The sequence below is a fragment of the Rhineura floridana genome, chromosome 11 (genome assembly GCF_030035675.1).
Source record: "Rhineura floridana isolate rRhiFlo1 chromosome 11, rRhiFlo1.hap2, whole genome shotgun sequence".
NCBI classification, from domain to species: domain Eukaryota; kingdom Metazoa; phylum Chordata; class Lepidosauria; order Squamata; family Rhineuridae; genus Rhineura; species Rhineura floridana.
In genome coordinates, this window is record NC_084490.1 from 27,973,940 (window position 1) to 27,993,100 (window position 19,161).

Here is a 19,161-nt window from a genome sequence, read left to right on the forward strand (position 1 = left end):
ACAGGCAAAAGGGTAATTGTCAGTATGGTCAAAAGTACTGTTTTGGGGAGAGATGGGCATGAGCAATGTCACTAAACATGCAAATGCAAATGTACTGCCTTCAAGTCGATTCCGACTTGTGGTGACCCTATGAATAAGGTTGTCATGAGGCTGAGAGGCAGTGACTGGCCCAAGGTCACTCAGTGAGCTTCGTGGGTATGTGGGGATTCGAACCCTGGTCTCCCAGGTCGTAGTCCAACACCTTAACCACTACACCACATACATGGATGTAAATGCATTAACAATCTAATCCTAACCCCATTTCCTCAGTTCCATTGCTTTCAGTGGGATTCATGCCCATATGCACATAACAGCAATCTTGAACAAGTAACCATTGTTTATAGAGGGGCTGGGTGAAGAAAGCCTTTTCTCCATAACAACCTCCTCCAAAACAAGGAAAAATACAGAATTCTGGGAGTAAAGTGTTGAACCATTTGTAAAAAGCTAAAAACAAATACAACCACCCACCATCACCACAACCCAAGGGCAAGTGCATTGCACCTGGATAATTATAGTCCACCTTAAGCTGACACAACAAAGTTAAAGTGACAAGAAAGCACTTAATAGGGTAGCCTTAGCAACTGAAGAACAGAAATGACTTACACAGTTCAGCATGCTTTTTATATAAAATAAGGTCTTGTTAGACAAACCTGGTTATTTTGACAAGATTACATGTTTGGCAAAGGTAACCATTAATTTACAGAGACCCAAGGGGTTTGCTTAGTACCTTACATGGCTTAGATTCAAGGGCAGCAGTAGCTAAAAATCACTCTTCAAATGGGTTTTAAAATTAGCTTGTTTCCATCGTTTTAATTTTCCTGTTAACACCTGGGTCAGAAGAACCAATCTGTGCAGCTTTCAGGATTAAAACACACACAAAAATGACATTTTTACTTTTATGAACCAACACAACTAGAACACCCTCTCTTCCTAGCCTACACAGTAGCCACAACCCATTTGGAGAACCCTTTAAATGGGAACACTACAGTACCCGTACTTCCTACCTGGGCTTTTAGTTCCCCTAGGACCAACCTCAACCCAAGCCCCATCTGTTACTATGTGCTCTTCCTCAACTTTTCCCTCTTATAGCACTAAAACAAATGTTGGTATGTAATTTGTAGCCAACACAGGTAAAGAGTTGCAGATGCTGCTAAACTCAGACCTAGAGCTCTGGTTTTAAACAAAAATTGCTTGGCATTGTTGTGAAAGGTTTTTACCAAAACCCCCTGAATTGTGTACGTGAATCAATTAAGCAGCTAGATTTCACAAACAGCAGATGTGGTAAACTTGTATGCAGTGCAAGCAAGGGCTCATGTGATGAAATGCTCCTCCATAAAGATAATTCCCTGCACTTAAAAAACTATATCTCAAGAATGCCTAGCCTTCTTCCTGTCATGTCAGTTTTCTGTGTGCAGGGAATACGTTTGCAGGGGAAAACAATACGCTTGCAGGGGAAAACAATCATGTGAATCCAGATCCTACATAGGATGATGGCAGTTCTATGTATTTAAACATGAAGCTGCCCAGTGATGGGGCACACACTTGATTTTAGCAGCAAAAGGAGTGAATGAGTAAGGAATGCTAAAGCCACTCCCAGTATTAGAGCTCATTTGAGAACAAAACTGCTCAGGGAGATACAACTGCAGCCAGGGGAAGGGTTCTACACTTCTTACCCATCTGTTCCTTTTGCAGTTAAAATTCACATGCACACTTTTTTGCACATGACAGGGGCAGATCCATGTTTAAACACACAATGTCCATCATGTGTAATTGGTCAAGTAGTACTGCCCAGACACAGGTTTATCACCTCATGTACTATTTTCAAGAATAAAGTCTAATTTGTGCCTGCTTTGCACATTTGAAGCTTTTCTGCATTATATTTTACTCTAGTGGTCAGATCAAAACACAAGCTAGCACCAGTCCCATCAAAAAATGGTTGTAAATGGAGACATGCATTCCAATCCAACTGGGGGTCAGGGATATTGTAGGTCCACAGCTCTAGTAAGTTGAACAAAAGCATATATATCAGTGCTCTTAACATACTTGGAATCTTATGAAGATTGTCAAGCCAGTATTTGAAAAGTATGGAAGAAGAGGTTGTAGACAGCGGCCACTTCTCAGTTTTGTGTGTGAAATTATTAAGTCTGCTAAATGATGAACATTCTCAAGAACTTTGCCTGGCTTATGCAGCATTCTGACATGACAAATGTCTTTCATTATTACTCCTGCTTATCATTTGTATCTTTTAAAGTCCCCTACTGTTTGTTTTTGAAGCAGTACAGTCCACACACACAATGGATAGGATGGAAGCTAACTCAGTTAAAGTTAGTACCTGTTGAAATTAATGCGAAAAGTTAATTATGACTTGTCCCATTGATTTCAGTGGGAACTAAGTGCCACTAACTTAATCTCGATCCAACCAAGTTGAGTTTACTATCCTCTTTTCATGCAGCCAGGAGTTTGTGTGACACCTATATGAGAGCTTCCAAGTGTAAACCCTGCACAAGACCTGCCAAAATTAGCTGAGCAACTCAAGTTACCAAATCGGACAAAAAATAGGCCATTTGTATCCAATAAGAAAAGTCAGAATGAACAAAAAGACCACAGATTTGACCACCCAACTTAAAATATAGCACCATTTGTTAGTTCTCCAGAGATCAATTCCTACAATCCAAATCTCAAAATGCTACAGGTAAGAAAGCAACTACATTGCAGAAAGGTGTTTGCAGAGCTCCGACAAATAACCCAAAAGAAAGCAAAAACTCTCTAGGGCCTCTTTAGATTTTTTCCCTGACTCAAATTGTAACTTTTGAGTTTTTCACATCGGAATTGTTTTTGTAGAACCGCCTCCCCTTATGATAGCAATGCGGTAGCATTACTGTGTGTGGACTTTTATCATCTCAAAAACAAACTGAAAACTTCAAGTAGAGGAAAAAACCTCCCCCATGAACAGCAAAATGTGATGCAGCCCTTCTTGGACTACATGTCCTCAGACCACAGGTGCGTGGGGTAGGGAAGTTAACTTGACCCAGTTTTCTTGCTTGTCAAAACTCCATATATATGTACAGACACACACATATGTATTAAATAGCACACATCAGGGAGATGACTAAGACACACTCCTTCTCCTTGGCTTGCTATTGTTATGTATTGGGGAGCATCCAAACTTGTGTTCCCCCTTTACATTGTTCAGTGGTACAGTCCTAGGAGAGCTGTAGCACATGAACCTCCACAGCACCATACATATTGCTGTATCATGCTTTTATTCTCAGCTGGGGCTACCTGTTTGGATAGGGGTGGTTTTATGTTCTATCATAATCACCTCCCCCACCATACAATCCAGATGCCCTCCTCCTCTTTTCCCTCTTGGATTAACCTAGATATGGTACAGGAAGTACATCCTGTACCTGCTTAGCAAACAAAGCCCAGATTCTTCCTTCCATCTTCCATCAAACTGAGCAGAATACCAACTCAGGCTACAGACTGATGCTGTGATCAGAGATGGGGCACTAGGCAAATGAGAAGTTCAGTACCCTCTGGGCATCACTCCATTTGATCAGTGGATGAGGGCTGACTCTATAGCGTCCCATCTTCCTAGTCTACAACTCAATTTGGGTCAGCATAGAGCTCCTTCATTTGGCCTTCTTTGCTTAATGTACAACCTTCTCCTGCCAGCAACATCAGCTTGGCCAAGAATCTCCAGTAATTCTGCAGCCCAAGAAAATGGTGGAAAAGGCACTGGATGGGTACTGTCAGGCAAGACAGAGCCATCCCAAGGTCAATTGCAGCCCAAGCCTGGGTGTCCCTGTGGGATGGTAGCAGAGTGGGATACATGGGAGAATCATCAGGAGACTTGGCAGGAGCAGGTCACAGGACTGTTGGACACTAGTGCCCATTCATGCCCTGTCCCTTTTCCAAGGTCCGGTGGGGTTCAGACTGTTCTGTTCCCGGAGCCCCTGGGGTTTGAGTCCTGCCTTCCATGGCTGCCTGGGGAAAAGAGCTTCCGATGTAGGCTCCACACCCAACGCTGCAAAAGAAACAGGGACAGGTGAATGTCCAGACACAAAGAAAGACATCAAACCTCTTCTTAGTTTTGCTGTCTACCCATCACCCTCTGCATCAACCTCAAGCTTCTAGCTCTCATGTTTACATTTTATACGTGACTCCCTGTAACCCACCCTGGCCTTGTGAAATGTAATATGAATGTTAAGCTCTCTTGCAGGGACAGCATACAGGTCTTACCACCTGGTAAAAAATTAAACAGCATTCTGTAGCTTTTTTAATATTTAAAACATTTCACCTAGATTTTTTCCATTTATTACAGCAACCCTGGAAGTTGGGACAGTATTTTCTGATATTGTAGATGGAGGGATGAAGCTGAAATATGGTGACTTGCCTAATTATCTACTAAATTCATGCTTGAGGTAAAATTTGAACCAGTGAATTCCCAGCTTGCACTGTTAGCCATCACATTATGCCAGCTCAGTAGGCATTAGATGAATTTTAAACAACAGTAGTAATATTAAGGCAACTGGATAGCCAATGGGAGGAGCACACAAGACAGAGAGAAGCTGCAGGACGGTGAAACACATAGATAAAAAAAGCACCTGGACACACAATCATACATTTTAAGAGGGATGGAGTGAACTCCTTGGACAAGGAGGTGTCCCTGAAGATACAGACTGAGAGAAAGACATGTGGGAGTGCCATGTGCTGCACTTCAGGAAAAAAGGGGGACAGTAGGTAGGCAAGAAGTGGGGGTTGCACAAAGGCACAGACGTTTGGCATGGGCATAGTACCTGGCCGCCATGGCCTCAGAGTGGGGTCACTGGTTCGTCGGCAACGCCAGAACTCTGGCAAATAAAGAAAACATATAAAAGCCATCAGGGATGGCATGATGAACCCTGGCGGGGAAGGGAGGGACCAGGGAGGGATCGGAGGATCATGCACACAAAAACACACAGAAACATACACACAGAGTTCTGTCCAGGTACAGACAATCACTGGGTTACCAGCACCTAACCCAGAAGAGTGTCCCCCTTCCTCATTCACAGCAATAACAGATTTGGCAGAGGCCTAAGGGCACCCTTCCAGATAAGATGCTTCACAACCTTAATGCCAATTTATATAGTCACCAGAATCAAGTAAGAGGTAGTGAGCCTCGTGTGTCTGTGTGTGCACGCACATGTACCTCATTTCTATAGGAGATTAGTACAACAGGGAAACGCCTGGGCGGAACTCTTCTCCCTGATATGCTAGTTTTATATGGATAAGGGGAACCATTCAAACACACCCTTCTCTCCCTGTCGGCAGTCTGCAATAGTGCAGTCCAGAAGAGGTTTTATCACGTGAGTCCCTAAAACAGACCCATGGTAACACACTCTCACCTAAGAGCTATTTGGTGTTTTGTACACTCACCGACTGGTGGTGCCCCAAAGCAATGCTGCCGCTGGGCAATGATCCTCTTGCTTGCCTTGGTAGTTCTTGGTGGCTTGGGGAGAGTCTGTCAGACTCTGACGTCTCAGCTAATGGGAACAGCAAAGAAAGGTATAGCTGAGCGCAAATATGAGCAGCAACTCTCTGAGAAGGTGGGGAGAACAGCTATGAGCTCACCCCTTGGGATGGGCTTGACATCCAGGTCCCATTCCTCTTCCTCAAAGTGGCCGGGCAATGACAGCCCAGTGGGGGGGCCAGGACCAAGGCCGAGAGGGGGCAAACGCTGGGAAGGGCAGGAGGATATGCTCATCGAGACAGCTGGATGGGCAGCTGAAGAGAGGGAAAGAAAAACATCCAAGGCATTATTCAGAACTCCTCCATGCCCTATCAGTACCTCAAACAGCATTCACCCATCACACTAAACAGAAAAATAATTCCACACAACCCTCTCTTGAGCCCTTTTCCATGCTAAGCATTAAGGGCAGCATGGATTATTCAAAGGCCCATGTCTTGCTTCCATACAGTTCACACATACATTATATGTAGGAGTACAGTTTCTGTATTTTCTCCAAAAAGAGGATGGTACTCAGTGATGTAAGGTAGCAATATCCCAGAGTTCTCTTCTTTCCTTTTCATACAAATAGACTTTCCCTCAGTAAATGACAGAACCACATCAGAAGAGTGGAGCAGGCTCTACTCTGGCACCTGGGCTGAACCCTCCTCCTCTTTCCCGTTTTGTTCAGGAATAACTTAAGTACCTGAGAGACCAACTGTCTGCACACTGAGATCTTTGGGTTCCCGAGATCTAAGGTGCAGCAGGTGGCTACCAAAGAGAGGGCTTTTTCAGTGGTGGCACCCTGGCTTTGGAATTCTCGCCCCAGAGAGGCTTGCCTGGTGCACCCTCCAATGTCATTTTGGCAGCATGTAAAATATCTTTTTATTTTCCCAGGTGCCGAATGCTGTTAACTCTTGCTGATCTGTTTTATTTTATGTTGCACTGACACATTTGTCCCTTTTAGCATACTTAGATGTCGACACTATTTTACTGTGTGTGTTTTAATCATTTTTACTGATAATTTTAATTGCAGGGAGGGATACAAATTTTCATAATTAAAATAAATAATCATTCCTCTTGGGAGAGGAGTCTGTACTTTTAACTGTTCTCACTGAAAGAGGAAGGAAGTAAAGAAGCACACTGAGGTTTTCTTAAAGTGAAGAAAGTGTCTGCACAAATATTGCCTGATACAAGTCTTATGCTGTTGGGCATCCCCATCCATCATCTTTTAAGCATCCTCATACCCTGTCTCCACAGCAGTTGGGCTATAACATTTGTCCACTGATGCTTGACCTCAGCGGAGGCTGCCTGCAGTGTGTAGGCCTGTCGGCCTGGTCCCCGTCCAAACCACAGCTCAAAGCGTAGCCCACTAGGCCCCACACTCTCTGTCAGCCCCATGGATGCTGTCTGTGTAAAAAGAGAAAGGGGGGTAATGGAAAATTAGGATAGATATTCCATTTGGGCCACTTCCAACAGAAAATAAAAAGTCCATGCTCAACATTGAGCTGGTGTGCACATAATTTTAAGCAAAATCCCAGCTTAGCGCAAGTGTGTGGGTTGCTGGAGAGGAGATCATGGCCACTTTGCTCCTCCTCTGGTCCTGCTGCACTGCCGTGAGCTAAGCCATGATTTGGCAAGGCATGTCATCCAAGCACATATTCATAGTTTGGCCACTCAAGACAAACCACGACCCATAACCCAGGTTTGTTCTTAGTGCAGTATATAATGCTGCACATCCGTCTTTGCTGAATTTCATTTTCCCTCACAGCCAATGCACTAATATATCAGTTTTCTTGAATCTCAGTCCTACCCACCATTGTGTTTGCAATTCCGTCTAGCTGTCACATGCAAATCTGAAAATAAATGTGCATTCCACTGGACAGATAACAGCTATAGCAATTCCATTCCAAGTGACAATTCCATCGGTTTCCACTGTAGGGGCCTGTATTGTGAAGTAGTGCCCTCCTTCCAAAACTATGCAGCTCTCAACTCCAGGAAATGAGCCATCCATCATAGTCACCCTGCCTACCTGAAAGGCCTGTTTGCAGACGTAGATGCCCTCGGCTCCCTTGCACTTCGTGAACAGCAGCAGCCGCTCAAAGAGGAAGATGTGCCGCTGGCACTTACGCCGCCCACACACCGCGGTGAGCTCGCCACGCTGCAGCAGCAGCCCTTGTTCCGACAGTTTCATCTGCAGGGACACAGGAGCGCCAATCAGAGTCAAGAGGCTGAGGTTCCCCTCTCCCTCAATTCCAGCAGGAGTGGTCAAAGTGGCACTTGCCCAGTTTCCTCACAGGATGGTCCCACTAAGTGTACCAGAACACTGCACAGAAACCTCACAATGCAATGAGGGCAAAACCTGGCAAAGGGCTCACAGCCTGGCAAGCACCAGAATACGGGGATAACTGGTCAGGTATGTGACAGATGGTGGGGAGGAAGCAGCGCATGCACAGGGAAGCAGCAGGGAGGATGCAGCACTGCATGCCGGGAGCGCCCATGCGCTCACCTCGCAGCCCCGGATCTGCTCTGCAGCCAGCAGGTCCCTGCCTCGCTGCTCCTGTGCCTCCAGCAGTCGCTGGGCCTGTTGCAGGGCTTGGCGGTCAGGCCCCCGCTCGAGCTCACATTCGCGCAGCAGCTCACCCAGGAAGCGCCGGTACCGCTCCAGCTGCTCCAGGGGCACACGCAAAGTGCGTGTTGTGTGCCCATCCTCGTGCAGCTCTGCTGGACCCTTCTGAGGGAAGGAGGAGGAGATGAAAGACAGCTGAGCTGGCAGCAGGGTTCCACGATCTCAAGCAGAAGAAGTGAAACTCAAGGCATTCAGTCCCTGGCCCTTATCGTACCCACCTGTCAGGAAACCCCGACATCCGGGCTCCCACAGAGCTAGAGAGAGAATAAAGGTGTACAAAGTTTCCAAAGCCCCAGCGCATAGAAGCCAAGATCCTTAGAGATGGCCGGCTAGTTGTACATCAAACTCTCATTAAAGATTAGTGCCATGAGGCCATTTTCTCTGCATTCCTCTGCACCAGTGTGAACATTTCCAATAAGTGAGCCCAAAGAGCCCATTAAGAAGGCCACACAACCAGCAAGCGAGCTATCAACTTTGCCCACCCGAAGGTCAAAGTTAAAACTCCACCCCTGCATCCCCCTGCGGCCACAGCTGATACCTTGCTGGTGGTTCGAAGCAAAGCCAGGGCAGCCTGGAACTTGCAGTGGTCTTTGGCGTAGGTGGCGTAAAGCTGAAGCTTCTGTCCCTACAGGCAGGAGAGAGAAAAAAGGCTCCCTCATTCATCCACCCTAGCAGGAGCCAGGATATCTGGCAGCTGCAATGAAACAAAGTCAAATCTAGAGCCGGTGGGGAGGATTATTCCTTCTCCTCTCCCAACCCACCCCCATTTCTTTTAAATGAGAAAATATGCCCTGGAGGCGAGCTCAAAGGACAGGGTTGTCATCTCTCTCTCTCTCTTTCTTTCTCCTGGCCTTGCTGGTGTGTCTTTGACCAGCAGTCCGGAATGCATTAATTAAGCAATTCAGTTCCCCATCATTTTATCTCTGTGCCAAGGAAAGCTTCACCTGCTACATTTCTGTGTGCCAGGATGCTAAAGAAATGGGAGCAGATTTTTTTTTTAAGGTTGTAACAGATCTTTCATTCATTAAATGAGGCAGACATTCTGCAGCAAGCACAAAGAGGAAGCCACAGTTGAAAGAAACAGCACTGGGGTGCAAGAACAAGGCAGGGCACAGACAGCCACACTGAAAGACAGTGTGGTATAGTGGTCAGAACGTTGGACTGGGACCTGGGAGACCAGGGTTCAAAACCCCACTTGGCGATGAATATCACTGAGGTGACCTTGGGCCAGTCACTATCTCTCAGCCTAAAATATGTTGTGAGGATAAAATAAAGGGGAGAACTACCTATGCCAACTTGAATTCCTTGGAGGAACGGTGGGATATAAATATAGCAAATAAGTGAATAATACACTCCCAGGGAGCAGGATAAACAGGTCACAGTGCAGAAGGAAGAATACTGAGGCTCCAGGAGGCAGTGCTCTGTGTACAGAAGGGAGATGCTCAAACACACAGAGAGAACCAGCAGCCAATCATAAAGAAAACCAGTCTGGTGGGTATTTTTGCTTTTGGACCAATGGCCAAAAAAGCAAGGGGCAAAAATAAGTCCCCACCCCCAGCCTTGACTGTTGTTTTTTAAAACAACTGTGCAGCTTAGGTGGGTAGATTGCTTTTGTTCTGGGGTCCACCCACCAGACTCACAGAGAACCTCCAAGTTCTGCCCCAGGACCTGCCCTAAACTGGTACGCTCCACCCTAGGCTCTGCCCCCTGACCCAGGGGCTCCACCCCCAATGTCCTACCCTGGAATCAGAAGTTTTTATGGCCACCGTATACAGGCAGGGGGAGGCTTCTGAGTACAACTGGATTGTGGAGGAGGGGGAGGGAGCAGGCACAGAGTATATGCACACACCCACACACTCTGGGGCCAATCTTTTTCTACCCCATCTGTCCCACTGATGTGCCAAATATTCAATTCAATAAATTTAAATAAATGACCAGAAGAGAGATTACAACAATACAAATCAATATAATATTGGAAACATTTGCCCTTCACAGACTACTACCCATAGCCCCCAGTCAAAGGCAGGATTACAACACACGACAAAATAAAACTCAGCACCTACCCCTGGGTGCAGCAAACAACCAAAAGCTTGCATGCACAAGCACCAGCCAAGAAAGAGGAACACAAGCTTAGAGAGCTGTGTCACTGAGGAGCTAAGCATGATTTTAGTTTTGAAAGATGGGATGCTGGGGCTAAAGTCTGGTTGGAAGCCATGCACTCTTCCCTAAAAGCAGAAGGGCTTCTCTTCTTCTTTGCATGCATCTTCTTTGCATGCAAAAGGTCCCAAGTCCAATCCCTGACATCTCCAGATAGGGCTGGGAATGTTGCCTCCTGAAATCCTACAGAGCTGCTGCCAGTCAGTGTAGACAATACTGAAGCAGATGAACCAAAGGTCTGACTTAGTAGAAGGCAGCTTCCTGGGTTCCTAAAAACCCTTACCGATCATTGCAAGATATGCAGGTGCAGGTACTTAGTCAGTGGTGGGTAAAAGGCAACACCACACATGCTCAGGGGTGCTCTTCTCTTCATGTACATATTCCAGGGCACTGAGGAGAGACTGAGGGCTAAGACCAGTTACAAACTGAACCTTGTGGTTAAGAAGACCTTGTCAGTGGATGCGAGGAAAAGAAAGGGAAGGGGTGGTCTTCTGGTACAAGAAATGGGCCCCAGCGTGCAGCAGGTTGGAAGCGACAGTGATATTAGTTGTGGGGGGGCACTCACATGGCGCAGGAAACAGCCCCCAGCACGTGATGGGTGGTTCATGCATCCCTCCAACTCGTCGAGGAAGCAGCTGGTATGGAAGGCCAGCAACTGGTCCCTTGTGGCCCGGAGAGCACTGCCCAGGAACCTCAGTTCGGCCGGCCAGGCCTGGCCCCCAGGATCCTGGGACAGAGAGAAGGGCTGGGCAAGGGCACCCACATACTCCCGCTCACACTCCAGCAGTTCAGTCAGAAGTTGCTGTTGAACCCTGAGGAGAAAGGGGGAGGGTGCAAAGCCATCACACACCAAGCCATTCGGCCCAGCCTGGACAATCTGGAAAAGGTAAGCTCTTTCCTCAGTAAAGAACAGTGTGGGGGGGGGGAGAGTACAATGCATCTGGTGATACAGTACTAGGAGATTGGCTAGTGTTAAGATTTTTGGGTATCACAGAGAGAGAATGGCAGAGCAAGGGGCAGTCGCGCCTGATCCATGAGGCCCAGCACAACAGCAGCTTCTCCTGAGCAAGGGTGAAATAAAAATAGTATGTTTTTGCCCAGCTCTGTGTGTTTTAACAGGCTTGTGAAGGAGAACATCCTGGTGGATCACGTCCTATGTTCATTCATGGGAAGGGGAGGTGCCATTTAGATTTTCTACCTCAAGCACCAGAAAGTCTTGGGCTGGGCATGGCTGCACATCTATGCCCTTATTAAGTGTAAGGCATTCAGACTACCATCCTCTCAACCCCAACTGTAACCTGGGTAACAAGAGAGCAAATTCCCCCATCTGTCCTCCCCTACTCACCCGAGGCAGCGTCTTCTTTCCGTGCGAGGTGTGGCCCCCCAAGGTGCTTCAGCAACGTGGGTCCCACTACGGCCCAAAAGCACATGCTCACGGGGGGAGCAGCTCCTATCTGCCAGTTCACGGCTGCTCACTTCCAGGCCACGGATGTGTACACTTGGGCGGCCCGGGTCACTCAAGGCCCGCAACGCCAGGTGGGAGACAGGGGGCAGAGGCATCTTGGGGCTGGTGGGAGGGCCTTGCCTCTTCTTGCTACTCTCCAGGGCATTGCTTCGAGTGGGAGAACAGCAATGGGAGGCCTTAGGACTGGAGTGTGGCTGGAAGAGAGAGGTCAAGCTGCAAGAGGAGCCAAACCTGGCACCCAGGCCCCAGCCATGCTTGGGAGAGGAGGTGGTGCTGATGCTGCAGGCCCGGGGCCGTGGGGCAGAGCCAGTTTCTGGCATGGCCTGTGTCTTTCCTGGGGACTTGGGGCTCTGTAACTGTGTCCTCTCCAGGGATGCTCCCTCAGCCAACCCTTCAGCTGGCCTATTCCCTTCCCTTTTCTCTTCCACGCTGTTGCCAGCAGACTCAAGGCAGGCCTTGTCTTCCAGACTTTGTTGTTGAACCTATGTGGAGGGAGGGAAGGAGAGAAAGAAAGAGGGAGGTGGCAAGCTTGGGCATTCCCAGGAGGCTGTCCTCAGTTGGTGTCACTGCTTCTTATAGCCAAAGTACTCATTCCAGTGTAATCTAGGGCTTTTGAGGGTCCTTGGGCATGGCTCTCTCAGTGCCTCTACCCCGAAGCCTAGAAGAGTTAGGGCAAGCAAACTCAGAATTCTTTTAGGGTGTTTCTGAACTTCTTGGATACTCTATGCAAAGTGCAAGTAATAGCATTGTGAGGGAAATGGGTCCTCCACAGGTCTTGGGGCTTTTTCAAATGCCTAGTTTTCCCACCCTCTGGAGATGGCTCTCGTTGCCATCTTTATTCCACAACAGAGGCTGAGAGTCTTTAGCTGTTGCACAAGAGAGGAGAAATTTCACACAAGAGGTGTCCATATTTCCCCATCATAGCATCTCAATGTTCAGTCCCCACCTACACATACCACCACCAACATGTATATATCGACCCTGCTTCTGTTACCCTGTACTCCTTTTGTCACAATTCTGACAGCTCCTGCCTCCTCACAGCTGCTTCAGGCATGGCTCCTACATTTATCCCTTTCTTCTCCGAGGAAAACTGGAGTCTCTGAAGCAATGATCTGTGAAGCTCCTCTCATACCTTTCAACAATCCCAGCGGGATCTGGACCCATACTTCAGGAAACACTGAACATTGGCTGTTTATAAGTCTACTGCTAATTTTTTTAAAAAAAGTTTCAGGCCTGATGTATCCCCCTAATATCTCCTGCACAATTCCTCCTGTTCAATTTTTATAGTTCCGTTCTGAGTGGTAATAATGAAATGAGCTTCAGAAACAAGGCCTAATTCAGGCAATAGTCAGGGATAATGAGAGTTGTAGTCCAACTACATCTGGAGGGCCACAGGTTCCTTCTCTCTCATTTGAAAGCTCCTGCAGCTCAATTGTCAAACGCTGAGAAAGAAGGGGAACTTAACTTCACTGGAAACCAACTCTTCCAAGCCTCCAAGACTCCACTTCCCCTCCGAGTGAGAGACTTTACAGATTACCTGTGCATTTTCCCGCTCCTGATGCAATACCTCCAGGCGCTGGTTGCTGAGCTGCACCAGCCCATGAAGCGCCTCATCCACCTCTTGGTACAGTCTGGTGGCAGCCACAGCCTCTTTACTACAAGGGAAAACACACACACAAGGTCACTCTAGGCATGACTGTATGGTGTTGCTCCTTTCTGTGCAAAATGAGGAGGGAAGAAGCTTGCTTGGGCTAGGCCAATGCCAGTGAAGGCTCAACTTAATGTAACCAATTTACGGCTATTCTAGGTGACAACCACCATCACCCCTCGGCCATTTTGCTTTATATAACAGGATGTTCTCTCCACTTAAAGGGAAGATGTCAACATGTGCAAAAAGAATCCCAAGGGAATTCAAGAGAAATTTGGATAAGAATCTGTTGGAAATTCTTTACATGGAACATTTTACCTGGGGAGAGGGGGAGGGCATTGGCTTTCACAGGCCAATGGCTGCCAATACGTGCATCTGGGCTACTCCAAGTCTTTTTGCTGCCCTAGATCAATTTACATGTTACTGCCTTCCTGCCTCCACCTTGTGCCTTAGGGATCTTAGGAGTAAACTACACAGTTGCATACAAATACTTGCGATGATGCCCCAGTCATCACATGTAAACATAAGCAATGATATCCTAATCTTCTCTTTGTTGTTGATGTTGTTGTTAAGAAAGGATGGCTGTGAGGCAGAGAAGCATTTTAAGCAGGTGGTGGGTTAAGGGAGTGCAGACCATGGTATTCCCAATCTCTATGTACGGTTGTGAACGTTGGACAGAGAAAAAAGCGGATAAGAGAACAATCTACTCATTTGAAATGTGGTGTTGGAGGAGAGCTTTGAACATACCATGGACTGAGAAAAAGACAAATAATTGGGTGTTAGAACAAATTAAACCAGATCTATCACTAGAAGCTAAAAAGATGAAACTGAAGTTATCATACTTCGGACACATAATGAGAAGACATGATTCACTAGAAAAGACAATAATGCTGGGAAAAACAGAAGGGAGTAGAAAAAGAGAAAGACAAAACAAGAGATGGATTGATTCCATAAAGGAAGCCACAGACCTGAACTTACAAGATCTGAACAGGATGGTTCATGACAGATGCTATTGGAGGTCGTTCTCATAGGGTCACCATAAGTCATAATTGACTTGAAGGCACATAACAATAACTTTTTACCTGCATCATTTATTTTCTCATTTTCAGTCATAATATTTGAGAGCCAGTATACTGCACTAGCTTACATGTCAGACAAAGACCAGAGACCTGAGGGACAGATCCACAATGTACATTTAAAGCACATTCAATGTACATTTAAAGTACATGACTTCCTGTGATTTTCCCAGTACAGAGCTACAAATTCCCAGCACTCTTAACAAACAACAGTTCCCATGATTATTTAGGGAAGGCATGTGCTTTAAATCCCTATTTGGCCATGAAGTTCGTGGGGTTGGGTGACCTTAGGCAAGTCTCTCTCTCTCTCTCTCTCTCTCTCTCTGTCTCTGTCTATTCTTCTTCACAGGGTTGTTGTGAGCATAAAATGACGGGGACAGGGACGGCTCTCTTATGCTGCCCTTAGCTTCTTGGAGGATGGGTGAACTAACAAATGTGATTAATAATTTACCTCCTCCCTGCACAGTGTATAGCTGACACAGGCAACAGAAACCATGTCTTCTGGAATGATAAGCTGCTAAACTCCCTCCCAATTAAGCAACAATTAAGCATCAGTTTCAGGTACATAAACACTGGAGGATTACTTCAGTGTAAAGGAACGTTAATTGAACCACACTGAAGTGTATTGTGTGATTGTTATAAATCCATCAACAGGTGCTGTTATTGTTTTACATAACTTTGCTAAGGAACAGCAGCTTTGGAGGAAGTTCCTCTAAAATGTGAAAGAATTTAGGAATTAGGGGGCAACGAAAACTTGCTACCATACTTTTATGCAGCCCTGATCCTCACCAGCAGGGTCCCAGCAGAGGCAGCCGTGCCAGCAAGGCTCCTCCACGGCGCTGAAGCTCCAGGAGACGCGGTTCTGTGAGTAGTTTCTGCATAGCCTCTTGGTGCAAGGTGATCTGGGCCGATAGTTCCTGCAGGAATGAGATCCCAGCAATTATGACAGGTCAAAAGGAATAGGATGGGGCTAGCAAAATGGGAATTCTGAGCTCAAGAACAGATAAGAAATATATGGCAATATAGTAAAACTGCATATCACTGCTGACATGACAATCATAATAACTAGCATGGAACAAAATAGCCCAGCAACACCGCAAGTCCTGACTTGGAGATCCTCCAGACAACTTATTAATTCAGCATTCATTCTGATATGCTTGCAAGCTTATGCAGAGGTTAGATTACATCCAGTCTTTATTACTTGTTCTGCTTTGTTTACAGGGCAGTTAGTGACACTGAAACAAACTCATAGACGCTGTGTACATTCTGTGCTTTTTAAAAAAAATCCATCAGTAAGCCAAATTCTGCAGCAAAACAAAGAACTAGAATCTGCAGTGGATGTACATTATGCAAATTATCAAACACATTTGCACGCATTCACCCTGTTTTGGATAATTTATACTGTTTCTGCTGGTCACAGGGAAGGGCAAACAGCAGTGAAGCCTTACTTCCTGACTACTGGGAATCTTGCTCAATTACCTCATTTCCTAAGAATTGTACATCTATTTCTCTCTGAGGTGATTAATACTGCTTCCAACTACAAGTGAGGGGCCATGTGACTCAATGGTTCCTAAAAACAAAACAAAATCTCAACTTTCCACAGAAAACTAGGTAGCACACAGTCAGAAGTGGGACAGCCAAGATGCGAGTTCACCACTTCAGTGGGAGCAGAATCTTAATTTTTCAGCCTTGTGACTGTGGCAATATATTTGTAAAATACACAGGGGGTTATCTGCAAAAGTGGGGGCAGTCTTTTTAGTGGGGGCAATCCGGAGTTTCTCTGTGCTGGGATGAATGCAGAACAAGTGAAATACATGCAGGCCCACGACCAACTGAACCGAACTGAACTATATGCTCTGTCCAGTATTGGATCCCCAATGGAATGCTTACGCTAATCCTAATATAGTAAGTAAGCAAGGTTACAGTCCTATGCACATATACCTTGAAGTAAGTCCCACTGTACTCAAGTGGGCTTCAGAGTAGACATGTTAGTGATTTATTTGTTAAGACTGTAAGTCATAACTATAAAATCATAAATGAACAAGTCCATAAAAAGTATCACACATCATAAAAATAATCAAGTACTTGCTCTGCTTCATATTTTTTTAATGTACTTTGCCTGCTCCGGAAGCCAGAGAAGCAACTTGCCATACAAAGTCCATATTACTGCCAGTGACTAATAATTCAAACTTTTGTTGAACTGACCCACAGTCCTTTCCTAAAAATAAACTTATCCAAACATTTAAGCAGAACAGGAGAAAAAAACAATATGATCAATCCTCCATCTTATTCATACAGTTATCCTGAGAGGAAAACATACAGTATGTGAGTCAAGAGCTCCCAATCATTCAGGTCCTCTATTCCTCATTTCCATTATTAAACTCTGATTAACTCTCCACAGGTGAATGAACCAGAGTTATACAGTAAGGGGAGTTGAAGGTTGTTCTCTTGTAATATGGTATGATGGTATGAGAGAGCAGCAGGTACTGAGGGGAGGGGCTTCCATCTGCAGAGTTTGGAGAAGGGCTGCAGTTCAGTGGTAAAGCACATGCTTTGGATGCAAAATGTCCCAGTTTCAATCCCCAGCATCTCCATATAGGACTCGGAAAACACTCCACGTCTGAAATCCTGGAGAGTCCCTGTTAGCAATAATGAGCTGGATGGACCAATGATCTGACTTAGTATGAGGCAGCTTCCTATGTTCCTAATAGCAGACCCTCATAATCCCAGACTATGGTCTGAAGGTAGATAAGGCCAGCTCCCTGCTGAAGCTAAGCAGGGTCGGGTCTCATCAGTGCCTGGATGGGAGACTGCCTGGGAACCATATGCAAGCCCCCTTGGGTTTCTATCATGAAAAGAAAGGCGGGGTATAAATGTAAAAAATAAATAAATAAAGCGATGTCACAGGGTTTACCTCCTGACTTGATGCTGTTCCCACTGCCTCGAGGTGGGCACTGGCCTCACATACAGCCTGTAGGACGCTACGGCAGAGTGACTGTAGTTGTTCAAGAGCCTGTGCAGAGAGAAGAGGTGGAGAACAGATAGAAGAGATGAGCATCACTGAAGTGCAGAGCTAGAAAATATACATGAGGGTCACCTAAAAAACTACCTTCTAAGCGCAGGAATCACAGTGGCCAATTAATAAGAACATTTGTGGTTAGTAGCATGTGGGCCCATAATGAGGCTCAAGTTAGCATGGGGCCCGGATGCAGCTGTAATGGAGTGGGGAGTTCTTGTAAGTTTCAAGGACAAGCTGGAAGCTAGTAAAGAAAAGGCTACCTGTGGACAAACAGCAAGGAGGGAAAGGCAGGGGGTTCTGTGCAGGGCTGGGGCAGGCTGGATTGTTTTCATGGGAGAACCCTATAGAGCAACACGAGATCCATTAGCATTGTTAATCTCTCTTACCTTGTGTTCTTCAACCCATTTGGATGGTGAGTGGTGCAGAGTCCCACCTAGCACTGGGGTCAGCTGGTCCAGGGCCACATAATGCGGCAGTTCAGAAACAGAAAGAACCCTGACCTCCTGCAGGTGAAAGGAGTCTGTGTTATTTATTTATTTAAATTTATATAGACATAAGACATTCCAAACCTTAATCTCACCTCTTTACAGCAATGCCCAACCCCAGCTCCATAATCACCAATCCCCCACTCCAACCATGAATCCTGGGTCAAGGTTAGGCCCAAACCGACATTGGAGGGGAGAGGGGGTCCCTAGCAATTAAAAAATATCACACACACATATACCCTGAAGTGCATATATGAACAACATTCATTCCAGCTAAAGAGAAATTGTTTTGTCTCTTTCAGCATTCTCTCCTATTATGTTTATATTCCACTCTTTATATTCTGTGCATAGTTCTTCTCCCAACCCATTTTATCCCCACAACAATCTGTGAGGGAAGTTAGGCTGAGAGATCATCCAAGGTCATCCATACAGCTTAATGGCTAAGTGGGGATTTGAACCCAGGTCCTCCCAGTCCTAGTTTGACACTGCATTACACTAACTCTCAATTATTAGCCACCTTGTTTGCATACTACCCAGATTCATTGTGATTTTTAACGCAATAGACTTTAGCACAAAAGTACATTAGAATTAGGTGAACATCACTCAGTGCATTGTGTGGTTATTTTCTTTGTGATTCGAAGGTGACATTATTTCTTTACATACATCTATTACAGGGATGAGGAACCTCTGGCTCAAGGGCCAAATGCACCCCTCCAGGTCTCTCTGTCTGGCACACAGAACTCTCCCCAGGCAACATCCCAAGTGTTTTTGTCTAGCTAGAATACGTCCTTCAACTATGACAATACCTCTTGCTTGTCTTGATGGAGGAAAGAGAAGATTGTGTGAATGAGTGTAGAAACTAGCCTACTGTAGAAAGGGAAAACTTACACTTGTTGCTCTGCCGACTTTTGCCCCTGGCCTTGCCCACCACTGACAAATAGCCTTCATAAAGTTACTCAGAAGGGAATGTGACTCTTGGACTGAAAAATGTTCCCCAACCCCTCCCGTATTGGATGGAAGGGTTTGAGGAAATAGAGAGCAAGCCTTACGCAGGCTCCTGAAATGACATGGATGAGGTAACTGTGTCTGATCTACTCAGAATTCTTCTGTAGCTAGCAGGCTCCCAATCCTATCTTTTAAAACACTCATCACACC

General features: G+C 46.0%; 1 protein-coding gene across 8 annotated transcripts in view; it reads right to left on the reverse strand.

Moving 5' to 3' along the window:
• Positions 1-656: 656 nt before the first annotated feature.
• The window catches only part of ARHGEF40 (Rho guanine nucleotide exchange factor 40), a 47,507-nt gene continuing 29,002 nt past the window's right edge, over positions 657-19,161 (reverse strand). For 3 of the 8 annotated variants that reach the window (XM_061588453.1, XM_061588456.1, XM_061588455.1), the window contains exons 7-19: positions 17,908-18,024; positions 17,417-17,515; positions 15,292-15,419; positions 13,316-13,433; positions 11,659-12,260; positions 10,879-11,125; positions 8,695-8,781; positions 8,037-8,261; positions 7,560-7,721; positions 6,775-6,937; positions 5,653-5,805; positions 5,458-5,564; positions 657-4,066 (exon numbers count right to left, since the gene is read on the reverse strand). In XM_061588453.1, the coding sequence (XP_061444437.1) occupies positions 3,971-4,066; positions 5,458-5,564; positions 5,653-5,805; positions 6,775-6,937; positions 7,560-7,721; positions 8,037-8,261; positions 8,695-8,781; positions 10,879-11,125; positions 11,659-12,260; positions 13,316-13,433; positions 15,292-15,419; positions 17,417-17,515; positions 17,908-18,024 (2,304 nt within the window). In that variant the 3' untranslated portion in view covers positions 657-3,970. Of the gene's footprint in view, positions 4,067-4,838; positions 4,893-5,457; positions 5,565-5,652; positions 5,806-6,774; positions 6,938-7,559; positions 7,722-8,036; positions 8,262-8,374; positions 8,411-8,694; positions 8,782-10,878; positions 11,126-11,658; positions 12,261-13,315; positions 13,434-15,291; positions 15,420-17,416; positions 17,516-17,907; positions 18,025-19,161 lie in introns of those variants that run through there. The other 5 variants (XM_061588457.1, XM_061588454.1, XM_061588458.1 and 2 more) reach the window with 5 other exon arrangements.